The sequence below is a fragment of the Aquarana catesbeiana genome, linkage group LG09, assembly GCF_042186555.1.
Source record: "Aquarana catesbeiana isolate 2022-GZ linkage group LG09, ASM4218655v1, whole genome shotgun sequence".
Taxonomy (NCBI): Eukaryota; Metazoa; Chordata; class Amphibia; order Anura; family Ranidae; genus Aquarana; species Aquarana catesbeiana.
The window spans coordinates 50,581,341-50,593,557 of NC_133332.1; the positions used below are offsets into that span (position 1 = coordinate 50,581,341).

Here is a 12,217-nt window from a genome sequence, read left to right on the forward strand (position 1 = left end):
AATTAAAATTTAAATTAATTAAAATTAATTAAAATTTAAATTAGAAATAAAATTAATTCAATTGAAAATAAAATAAAATAAAATTAGAATTAATTAAATTAAAATAAAAAATTGAAAATTAAGCTGTGTAAATAGCGCAGCTTAATTTTTTATTTATTGTTGCCTTTCTATCATCTTGAACCAGTCTGCCCATTCTCTTATGACCTCCGACATCAACAAGGCAGGTAGGCCGTGACATTTAAATGATGCTCAATTGGTACTAAGGGGCCCAAAGTGTGCCAAGAAAATATCCCCCACACCCTTACAAGATCACCAGCCTGAACTGTTGATACAAGACAGGATGGATCCATGCTTTCATGTTGTTTACACCAAATTCTGACCCGACCATCTGAATGTCGCAGCTGAAATCCAGACTCATCAGACTAGGCAATGTTTTTCCAATCATCTATTGTCCAATTTTGGTGAGCCTGTGCGAATTGTAGCTTCAGTTTCCTGTTCTTAGCTGACAGGAGTGGTACCTGTTGTGGTCTTCTGCCGCTGTAGCCCATCTGCTTCAAGGTTCAATGTGTTGTGCACTCAGAGATGGTATTCTGCATACCTTGGTTGTAACAAGTGGTTATTTGAGTTTTTGAACTCAGATCAGCCCATCTGGCACCAACAACCATGCCACATTCAAAGTCACTTAAATTCCCATTCTTCCCCATTCTGATGCTTGGTTTGATCTTCAACAAGTTGTCTTCAGCACGTCTAGGTGCCTAAATTCATGGAGTTGCTGCCATGTGATTGGCTGATTAGCAAGTTGTGTTACCAAGCAATTGAACAGGTGTAACTAATAAAGTGGCCGGTGAGTGTAGACTTTGAAGAGTAAGTGATGAGCAACCTATAAGGGCAGTGTGGTTGATCGAATCGAAGTCCTTCCCTGCAGCGTGCTGGCAGGGGACAGGCCTTTCTACTCAGGTGTGGTTGCTTTCTAAAAAAACAAACTGCAAGACTTTAAACACAATTTGTTTTGATGGGTTGTAATGTATTTAGCTGATTTAAAATGAGGGTTCAATTGGGCTTTAAATGGTGAATACATCTTAATAAGTATCTTCTGGGCATTTTCATTTACCTCCATGGTCGCTTTCTCTAGTGCCAGGAACAAAATAGACATATCTATTTCCAAAGCACAAAGCTTGTTTCATAAATGTATCCAGAATTTGCTGGTCAACTTTAAAAGTCTTGGCTGCAAAAAGAAAAAAACAATATTTGAAAAATAAACGCCTCTAGCTGAATGTTTCCTGAGGAAGCTAAAACTCTAGAGATGGACAAAATACATTTATTACCTAGATACCTATGGTACAGTCCTCACCATAATACATGTGTGAGCCTTCTCTGTATTGCCCTTTTGATGTTGGATACTGAAGTTTTAAGTTTTTGCCCGGGGGGGGGGGGGCTGTCTCTTGGACTCGTTGTGGACATCCCTGTGGTCCCTTGCATTCGCTGTCCCTATGGCCCCCCGGGGGCCTAGAGGTATGAGGAGATGGTATCAATTTAAGTTCTTTGGCTTATGTTTAGTGGTGACACATCTGGGATATTAACATACACACCCCTTGAGGAAGATTTGTAAAGAACAAACTGAAACACATTGGGTTCCCCCCAGCAGGGGACACTTTGTGAAGAAATTCTAACATTGGATGTGTATATACATGTATGTTAACCCTGCCAGTGGGTATATGGGTATTGTGATGATTTAGTGCCACCTATTTAGACGATGTACCATTATGAAATAATAATTGTTTTATGTGAATATATCTGCAAATTGTACAAATAAAATATGTAATACTTTATACAAATTGATTTTTATTGATTCATTAGGGATGATGGCAACACACAACTCTAAACAGACCTGTCTACTGAGCTTCTCCAGCAAAAGAAAATCTCCCATTCTATAGCAATGAAAAAGTGAGGCAGCTCAATAAAACGGACTCATCAAAAGATACTCCTGCTACTTGGGAACTATGTAATCTAAGAAGCATGTAGGTACCTACAGGAGGGTTAATTTTTTTTTTCTTGTGCTGACTCATGCTCTGTAGCTGTCTTGGTCAAGTCTGCTGTCTTTCCTGTGAAACTGTTAAAGTGTTAATGTGTGGTGGATTTGAGGGACTTTGGCTAGATTTTCCCACAAATTTTACACAGATTCACATAAAAAGGGGCCCTTCAGTGCCCCAGGAGAGAGCTGCTGGAAACACTGTCAAAATGTAGACTGTTATGCTTCTGGACTGCTCCCCCATCTGGGGAGGCCAGTTGGGGTTCCCTGAGGGAATGTGAACCTGAGGACATGCTGCACTTTGGGTACCAGGGATGGACTGATAGTCTTTTAACAATATTTGCCAAACATGGACTAAATGGACTCTGTGCTACCTTTTGTGGATTATTTCCCAATTATGAACACTTGCCACTAAAGGATAATGGATTCTATTGATATTCAGGTATGATTACCCTATGGGCACTAAAGCACCTTGAATTCATGCAAGAGGCTGCCTAATAAGAACTATTCTTGTATGTTGTTTCTTCAGCAGTGTTCATTTTGACATCACATTTCAATTTAGTTTTAGTTATAGTCTTTTGACTAAAATTTTGACTGAAATTTTAGTTTTAGTTGTATTTTAGTCAACTAAAATCTCCAGTACATTTTAGTCGTCTAAATTGTAATAGGTGTTCATTGTGGCTGGCTTCTAAGTCTGGAGTTATGCCTTAATGCTGATTTTCACATGAAAGCAAACACCTGCCTACAATGTAGACAATTAGTGAGTGTAGTTTTAGTGTCCCCCACTAGTGTCCCTAAGCCCCACCCACAAGCCAATCTCAAAAAAGAATTTAAAAGAAAAGGAAGTATGTTGGAGAAGGAAGATATTAAGACCAAGTCCCAAACAGAGTGTGTCCAAAAATTAGATTACCAATGATAAAGAACTCCAATAATATAAGGGGGAATAGTACTTGCTATATTCGGAGAGTAGAGAAGGGATGACATATTGCATGATTGCTCAGCCAAAAGACAAAACACCGGTAAAGGCGAGTGGAGAACTATTGTTCATCCCATGAAGGGAAGCCAGGAAACCAAAGAACACCTGCATAGGGGGAGGTGGATGCTGTAAAAGTATCATAGAAGTGGGAAACTCAAAATCTGTTTAAAAGCTTGGGAAATGCTGATTTTGGTTAACCTAGTACATCAAAAGGTCGGTGTGGAGAGATTGGTCTAGGAAAATTGACATCAAGGAGTCCAAGTAGTAAAAGCAACAGATTTCAAAATTAACTACAAACTCTAAGAAATACACGGTAACCTAGGTCCAAATGGGAGGGGGGGGGGGTCTGAATAGTACAGAACAATAAAAACTTCTACAAGTATGTACAAGGAACCTGCCGTTAGAGCAAAATAACGAAGATTAGCTATGAACACTACTAAATCTAGGAAAATGGAGTATATGCCTAGGAAGATTTGTAGCTGAGACATTTTCCAAAAAACAGGGTACTAGAAAAGTCTTTTCAGTAGAAGTAGAAGACTCAAAATCAGTATTACCAGGTAAATCTGCCATATGCAGAGTGGAATGAACCAAATCAATCAGAGTGGATATTAGAATGTCTGAATTTTTTATGACCAGGTTAAACATAGAACCTACAGGAGTAGGTTGTGGGGGCTCTGAGTCTGAATCAGAGATGTGACAATCCCAGCCAGGACAAAGGCTTTTGGAGGGGACTGCAGGATGGCTTCTTGCCTATGGTCAATGGCCCCTGGGTTGTTAGGGAACACTGCTGTTTGGGAGGTGTGTACCTTGGGGACCCTTGGAGTGGTCCTATTTGGATTCAAGTCCATATCTCCCCAAAATGCACAGACTCTGGGAACTGGAGGGTCCATATACATATTTGGGGCCTCTATGCCTCAAACCAGCAATGACTGTAGATGTTAATGTGATCAGCTCAAACCACTGGGGTCACCTGCCATACTGTGTTTATTGTAAATAGGTCTCTCCAATAATGTGCCTCCAGAGTGTCTTCCTCACATTATTAATTGGATCCCCTATTGTTTCTGTCTGTCTTCTCATCTGTTTGCACTTGTAATAATGTGTATTGTACAGATTGTAAGAGGATCTATAGTTTTTTTTTTTCTTTTTAGATGTACACATGAAAGAGGTCAGCCTAATGTAAAAGACTGTATGTAATACATGTTTGAAATCCTTTTTTGTACATACATTTCATAATTATATGTAAACAAAAAAAAAGTTCAGAAAGGATTAACCAGATTTGCATTGAACCCTATGGGAAAATTTGCCTTGGTTCACAACCAATTTGTTTCGCGACCAGATTTATTTCACAAATTAAAGTGGTGTTCCGGCTGAAATGATACCTTTTAAATAAAAATACCCCTATAATACACAAGCTTAATGTATTCTAGTAAAGTTAGTCTGTAAACTAAGGTCTGTTTTGTTAGTTTATAGCAGTAGTTTGTTATTTTATAAACTTATAGCAGGCCGTGGCCATCTTAAGTGTGGGCATCTGAAGCCAGACTGTATTTCTTCCTGGATCTCATCCTTGCAGATCTCGCACATGCTCAGTGCAGCACAAGCAGTGTAATAGGTTTCAGGTCAGATTTCCATAGCAACGGCAGTGTCAGAGGAAGTTGCCGCCCCTTCCCAGAAGGCATTGCAAACAGGAAATGATGCGATGGGCCACGGCCAGGGAGGAGGAAGTGCAAAATGAATACAGCAGATATTCAGTAGGTGCTGAGAAAAAAAATTAAAAAATATCCAATTCGTTTACAGTGCACAGTTTAGTGAAGGATGCTGAAGAGTTGTAAAAGTGGGTGGAACTCCACTTTAAGTTCGTAAATCGAGGTATCACTGTACTTTGTATCCAGGGTTGTAGGTGCCGTATGGACTGGTCACCTAGTTTGGTTTAAGTGCCTAGTTAATTAGCTCATGTTAATTATATCACTGTCAGCTATTAGTTGCTAGAGGTGGATTAACATATTTTATGTTTGCTGTCTATGTGCCCAGTTACTGATTGAATTATTTGTTGAAATGCACCTGTGTCTCATGTTACTGGATGTACAGTTTACCCCACCCTGTGTCATTATGCAAAGAAGGGGGGATTGTCCCAGAATGTACAGTGCCTTGCAAAAGTATTCACCCCCTTGGCATTTTTTCATGTTTTGTTGCCTCACAACCTGGAATTAACATGAATTGGTTGAGGATTTGCATCATTTAATTTACAGAACATGTCCACAACTTTGAAGATGTTTTATTTTTTATTGTGAAGCAAACAACAAATAGGACAAAATAACAGAAAAAGTCAATGTGCATAACTATTCACCCCCCCTAAATTCAATACTTTGTAGAGCCACCTTTTGCGGCTATCACAGCTCCAAGTCGCTTTGGATAAGTCTCTATGAGCTTGCCATATCTGGGATTTTTGCCCATTCCTCTTTGCAAATCTGCTCCAGCTCCTTCAAGTTGGATGGTTTGCACTTGTGAACAGCAATCTTTAAGTCTGACCACAGATTTTCTATTGGATTGAGGTCTGGGCTTTGACTAGGCCATTCCAACACATTTACATGTTTCCCCTTAAACCACATTTGTTGCTTTAACAGTGTGTTTGGGGGTCATTGTCCTGCTGGAAGGTGAACCTCCGTCCTAGCCTCAAGTCACACACAGAGTGGTACAGGTTTTGCTCAAGAATAATCCCTGTATTTAGCACCATCCATCTTTCCCTCAACTCTGACCAGTTTCCCAGTCCTGACTGCTAAAAAACATCCCCACAGCATGATGCTGCCACCACCATGTTTCACTGTGGGGTGGTCTTTGAGTGATGTGATGTGTTGGGTTTGCTCCAGACATAGCGTTTTCTTTGATGGCCAAAAAGTTAAATTTTAGTCTCATCAGACCAGGGCACCTTCCTCCATACATTTTGGAAGTCTTCCACATGCCTTTTCACAAACTCAAAACATGCCATTTTATTTTTTGCTTTTTCTTCTGGCCACTCTGCCATAAAGCCCAACTCTATGGATCGTACAGCTTATTGTCATCCTATGTACAGATACTCCAGTCTCTGCTGTGGAACTCTGCAGCTCCTCCAGGGTTACCTTAGGTCTCTGTGCTGCCTCTCTGATTAATGCCCTCCTTGCCCGGACTGTGAGTTTTGGTGTATGGCCGTCTCTTGGTAGGTTTGCTGTTGTGCCATGTTCTTTCCATTTGGTTATGATAGATTTGATGGTGCTCCTAGGGATCATCAAAGATTTGGATATTTTTTTATAGCCTAACCCTGACTTGTACTTCTTCTCAACAACATTGTCCCTTACTTGTTTGGATAGTTCCTTGGTCTCCATGGCAGTGTTTGGTTAGTGGAGCCTCTTGCTTAGGTGTTGCAGCCTCTGGGGCCTTTCAAAAAGGTGTGTATATGTAATAACAGATCATGTGGCACTTAGACTGCACACAGGTGAACATCATTTCACTAATTATGTGACTTCTGAAGGTATTTGATTGCACCAGAGCTTTTTATGAGCTTCATAACAAAGGGGGTGAATACATACGCACATGCCAATTATCATTTTTTTTATTTCTGGAAAATAGTTTTATGTATATATTATTCTAATTTTATTTCACCAACTTAGACTATTGTGTTCTGATCCATCACATATAATTCAGATTTAAAATAACATTGAACTAAAGGCTGTAATGTAACAAAATAGGTAAAAAGCCAAAGGGGGTGAATACTTTTGCAAGGCACTGTATATCTCTTTGTGCTTATGTTTCAATAAACTTTTTTGTGTTTTTCACCACCCTACACTGTGTTCCGACTAGTGACTGGGTGGGCTGTGGGATCTGGTGTCATTCTGTTACCGGGCAAGGGAAGCTTATACGATGGACATACTCCTCTTGAGTACCAGGGTCCATCACAAGAGATAACAGTAGAGGCCTCAGGAACACTCTAAGGCCAGTATATTCAGAGTCATGTTCTAACTACGAGTAGATCATTCTATTGGCCCATCACAGACTGACAAGAAGTCAGAAGGAGGGATAAGAGGCCTGGTTGCCTGGTAGATCTATGGCAGGTTACTTGATCAGGTAAAGAGGCTAAAGATGCTTCAAATAAGAAGAACCTCGGGTAATAGGAGTCCCCGTATTTAAAATGCTGATGCCAGGTCCATTGGGGGCACCAGACAAGCCAGCTCTAAAGATGTAGTAGATGCAGGAGAGTAAATATCCAGGTGACCTGCAGCATTGGGACTGTCCTTATGTTGCCCCAGACAAAAACAGAGGCAGTAGTACCTGAATGCTTAAGGCCTAGTCTACTAACAAACTGAAGCAGCAGGTGTAGACAAGGTTTGCAGAAGCAATGGAAAAGAGTGGAACCAGGAGGACCACAATGTTTAAGGAACAACACCATCAAGATTTCAATAGCTGACACATTACAACCAAGTCTGGGAAGTACCAGACATAGAGCATAATATTGAGAACACCATAAATCATGAAGACACACCTATACATGGAGATATTAGAGATTGGGGTACACTAGAGGTCAATTCACATCTCAGAAACTTCACAGCACTTTAGCCTGTAGCTAACACACATAGTATTGGGGATCTAGAGAGTCCAATATGCAGAGTATAGTGCTCAGCACATTATTACAGGTTAATGTTGCCACCAAAAGACTGGGTCTTAACTTAGGCCGTACCTCTGCTCTACATCTGGAGAGTGTTCAGCGGTTAACAAACATAGTACCGAGGAACTGGGGAGCGCCACCTGCAGAACACAGTGCTCAAACTCCACATACCGATAAGTGGTTCCAGTCATAGTGGCTTACTCTGCAGCTAACAAACACAGTATCAAAGGACTAAAGAGTGCCACATGCAGAGTCCAGTACCAAAGATCACAATACAGTTTGTCCACACCTTGTCAATTGGCAAACTCCCAACAGAGCCCTCACAGAGTGGGTCACACCAGAGGATGTGCTTCAGCTGTGTGGCTACCTGTAAAGCACTGTGCAGCCCAAAAAAAACAGTACATTAGGGTAACATTACAGGTAGACACTGTAAACATTGATCCAATGGGTCTGGGTATGGTCTCCAAAGCAGCACCCAAGATTAACCATTCTAGAAAGTTACTGTGTAGTTAGTAGCACAAGCAGTGTAATGCATATTGTATTTTGATTGAAGATTTAAAAAACCCACAAAATACTGAGAATGTTAATGAAGGAGAAAAATAAATAAAATGCAAGAAAAAAGTTTACCTCAGTATCCAACATCCTAGAACACTAGCATAAAACTGAGGGAGGTCACCTGGGGTGGGGTTTAACAGAGGCTGGCCTTTAACATTTTTGTCATTGTGTCTACTTCCTGAAGGCAGCTGCATGACCCATTGTCCATGAATAATACTTTTAATGCATCCCCCAATGGACAATTAAGAAGATTTGTTTGTTTTGTGCATATGGAATTGATATAGCAAAATGCTTTCAAAAATATATTTAAAGGACCAAAAGGGAGCAAATAAGAGGTTATTGTTAGTTTTTTACATACCCTTTAAATGAAAGCTTTGTATCCCAGTATACATTAATACACGGAGCATTGGTGGTACTCACATGCTAGGTATAAGGTTCTTGAAGAGCCTTTCCTGACTCCCAGAAGCAGCAAATCTTTTGCCATCTTAAATGTTGACATTTTAAGGTAGTCTGGTAGGAAATAATACAAAATGGAAACAAATTAAGATCTTCACATTCAAAACAGGTTGAAAGGAATGTATTTTTAAGGAGTGATCAATTTACAAAACATTGACTGATTTTATGTCACCCGCTGTCTATTGGGAAATTCGATGCAATTATATAACACTTATAACGCTATATTCCCCCTTAATTTTTTCAATAAAAAACTCGAATCTCGTAAATTCGTATATTTATGTTACAGCAAATGTTTTAAGTACTAGTATTGATTGCTTTGAAGTAAAACTAACCTCTGGTTTAAAAAAATTCTATCCAAGTATGTATTCTTAAAGTGATACTAAAGTCTTATTTTTTTTCTTTAAAAATAATAAAAATGTCATACCTGCTCTGTGAAATGGTTTTGCACAGAGCAGCCCAGATCCTCCTCTCCTCTGGGATTCCTCTTCAGTGCTCCTCGCCCATCCCTCCTTTTGAGTGCCCCCACAGCAAGCAGCTTGCTATTGGGGCACCCGAGCCAAGCCGCTGCTTTGTGTGTCCTTTTAGACGCAGAGCCATGGTTCTGACCCACCCCCCCCCTCTCCTGATTGGCTAACTGAATTTGACAGCAGCAGGAGCCAATGTTTCCACTGCTGTGTCTCAGCCAATCAGGAGGGAGGGTCCCAGATGGCCGAGGCACTCGTGCACATCGCTGGATAGAGACGGGGCTCAGGTAAGTATTAGGGGGGCTGAGGGCACACAGAAGGCTTTTTATTTTAATGCATAGAATGCATTAAGATAAAAAAAACTTCTGCCTTTACCACCACTTTAACTCAAAAAAGTCCCTTCTATTGCTTTCAGTCTCCTCCAAATTCCTTTTTTTTTTTTTGCTGATGCTTATCTGACTTCCTGTTAGAAGGTAGCTACATTCGTTCTCCATGGCCCTACTGTATATTAGAACATAGCCACCCTGTCTCCCAGGATGGACTATGAGATGGAAGTGTGCATAGAGCAGTGTACTTGACCGCCAGTAACGTGCACTGCTCATTCCAAACAAATGGAAGTGAAGGGAGCAAGAAGCGTATTGGAAGTGCATGGAAAAATTACAAGAAGGCAGAAAAATTTGCTAAGAAACTATTAAGTAAAAAAAAGATTAAAGAGCCATTAAGTAGTCGATGTGTATGGATTATATTTGAAAAATAAGGATATTGTTTAGTGTCTTCTTAAGGCCCCCCTTAAAAAATACATGTTGCAGTAATGCCCTTCAAAAATGCATGTTTTACAGAAAATCTCCACAGTGCATGGTACACCTCTGCACTTAGCACAGTGTATTATGGTACTATTCATTATGGTGCACACCATTAAATAAAATCCTACAGGTCTGTTTTTCTGTCCGTTGCAGTGCATTGGCAACCCATTCAAAAAAGTGGGCTGCATTAATACAATGGAAATAATGTGAAATACTGCATATTATTGCGTGTGCAATATTGACTGCAACAGAATGGCATAGTGTGAAAAGGTCCTAAAAGCTGAACTCCAGAGAAAAAAGGATTTGTCCACACTGCAAGGGTTAACTGCTCATTTTGCCCAGGGAATGATGAATAAGGTGATATGATGACCTTATTCTTTGTTCTCTTGGCAGCCAGTGCTCTCTTCTACTGTCCAACACTCTGGAATGTAAAATTAGTCATGGATTTATACTATTTTTAAAGAACACTTACCTGTATTTAATCCTTTGATAAAATTAAACTCTGCTTGTTTGTACTCAACTGTCCTAAAATATAAAAATACAATTAAGGAACATGAAATGAAGAGAGAGGAAATTATGCAAAGTTCTTCATTTTTAGGTATGACTGAAGGCAAAACCTTTTTTGTTTCATATGTAGAGAGCAATTAGAACCCCTGTTGGGTATCTATTGCTATCTTTGTCCCCATTCTGGATATCCATCCCGCTAGAGTATTTGTCTTGCTTACCATTATCATCGAATGTGAAAGCAAATCCCAAATTTTGGGTTGGCACCAGCCCAGGAATAAAGGAGTTATCTTCCACTAACGATACTAGCTCTGGGGACCCTCATGGCTGCTTTAGATTTCCCTCACTTTGGGGGGAATTTCCTGACAATTTCTGTTGTGACTATGGGACAAGAAATGAAGGGAAATCTCCCCAATGGAACACAGATGGCAAAAATCCTGGCATGGGTTATAAGTGTTTCTTACTCTATTCAAAATGGGAAAATTAAAAAAATGGCCTTCAAGTGGAATTCCAGCCTAGATCTAACTAAGCTTAAAACTTTCAGTTCTACTTCAAGGACATTACAAAAGGCAAGGAGGATTCTATTTGCACCGTTATAAAAAAGATTACACATCTATATACAGAAAAGGTTCTTCTCAGTAAAAACTGTGAAAAAGCGCTAGCCAGCTCAGCAGATTGATTAAAAAAAAAGGTCAGATGTATTTCTAAATGCACAAAATAGAAATACTGTAGCTGTTAATATTTAAACAAAATAACACTGCAAAATGTTGATCTGGAAAGTATATAATCATCTTTAGGGGTCAGACAGGAGTAATTACCTGTTATAGAAAATTGCACCATACATTAATAGGTATTTTTGTTTTGCCTTCCTCTGGACCAACTGCAGGTTTAGGATTTTGAGGATGCAGTGTGTTTATTTTTTGATAATTTTTTTGTCTTTTGTTCAAACTCATTTTATTTATTTTCCAACCTGGCTAACTCCACAGAGTTCCATACCACTAATCCTCCTGAATATAACCATAACCCAATTTTTACATTACCACTTCTGTGGCTTCTGAATATTTCAACCAAAGGTCAAACCTGGTTAGCTCACAATGGGCGTGTGCCGCTTCCCCACTGGAAGCGCCGTCTTTGTTGACGGCTCTCCCGGCTGGCTTGGGCGCATGCGCATGGTGAGTGCTCGGCCGGTCCGGATGACGTCACGTCGGCGCTGCCGATTGGATGACAACGGACGGGACGGGCACACAAATAGGACAGCGTCCTAACATAGTGTGCATTCCACTCTAGCTCCAGAAGGAGATCGTATGCCACTGGTTTCTTTCCATCATATCCAGGTACTTTCTATTACAGCATTAACCAGTAAGATGTTGTTACTGCTGGATGTCTGTTTCTTCTTTAGTCCAAACACTAGTTTTACCCTCCCTACTTTTTGTCTACTTTACTCACACCGCAGGACAAATCATCTGCAGTCCATCTGTGACAATATAGTACTTGTTGGCACCTGTGTAATGGTCTATGATTGCCTGCATCCTATCGTGGAACCCAGGGGCAAATAGACTATAAATTCTGACCTATAGGATGAATACTGGTGAGTGTTCCATATTATAGTAAGGAACAGACTACCTAAAATCTATATGCTCCATATACCTAAAAATCTATATGCTCTACATTCCAAACTTCCCCTTCCTTTTTCTTTTAAATTTAACTGTTTCTTTCTTTCGGGAACAGGTCTATAAAAAATAGCTAGTACCAGTAACATACCTATCCTGATGTGCATATTTACCACACTGCCAGTCA

The 12,217-nt window shown here is 40.0% G+C and overlaps 1 protein-coding gene across 1 annotated transcript in view; it reads right to left on the reverse strand.

The window, feature by feature from the left end:
* Nucleotides 1–12,217, reverse strand: part of LOC141107618 (uncharacterized) — a gene marked incomplete in the record, with an annotated part of 110,163 nt that overhangs the window by 39,428 nt on the left and 58,518 nt on the right. The window contains 3 exon segments of the mRNA XM_073598474.1: nucleotides 1,112–1,225; nucleotides 8,614–8,703; nucleotides 10,389–10,441. Of these exon segments, the coding sequence (XP_073454575.1) occupies nucleotides 1,112–1,225; nucleotides 8,614–8,703; nucleotides 10,389–10,441 (257 nt within the window).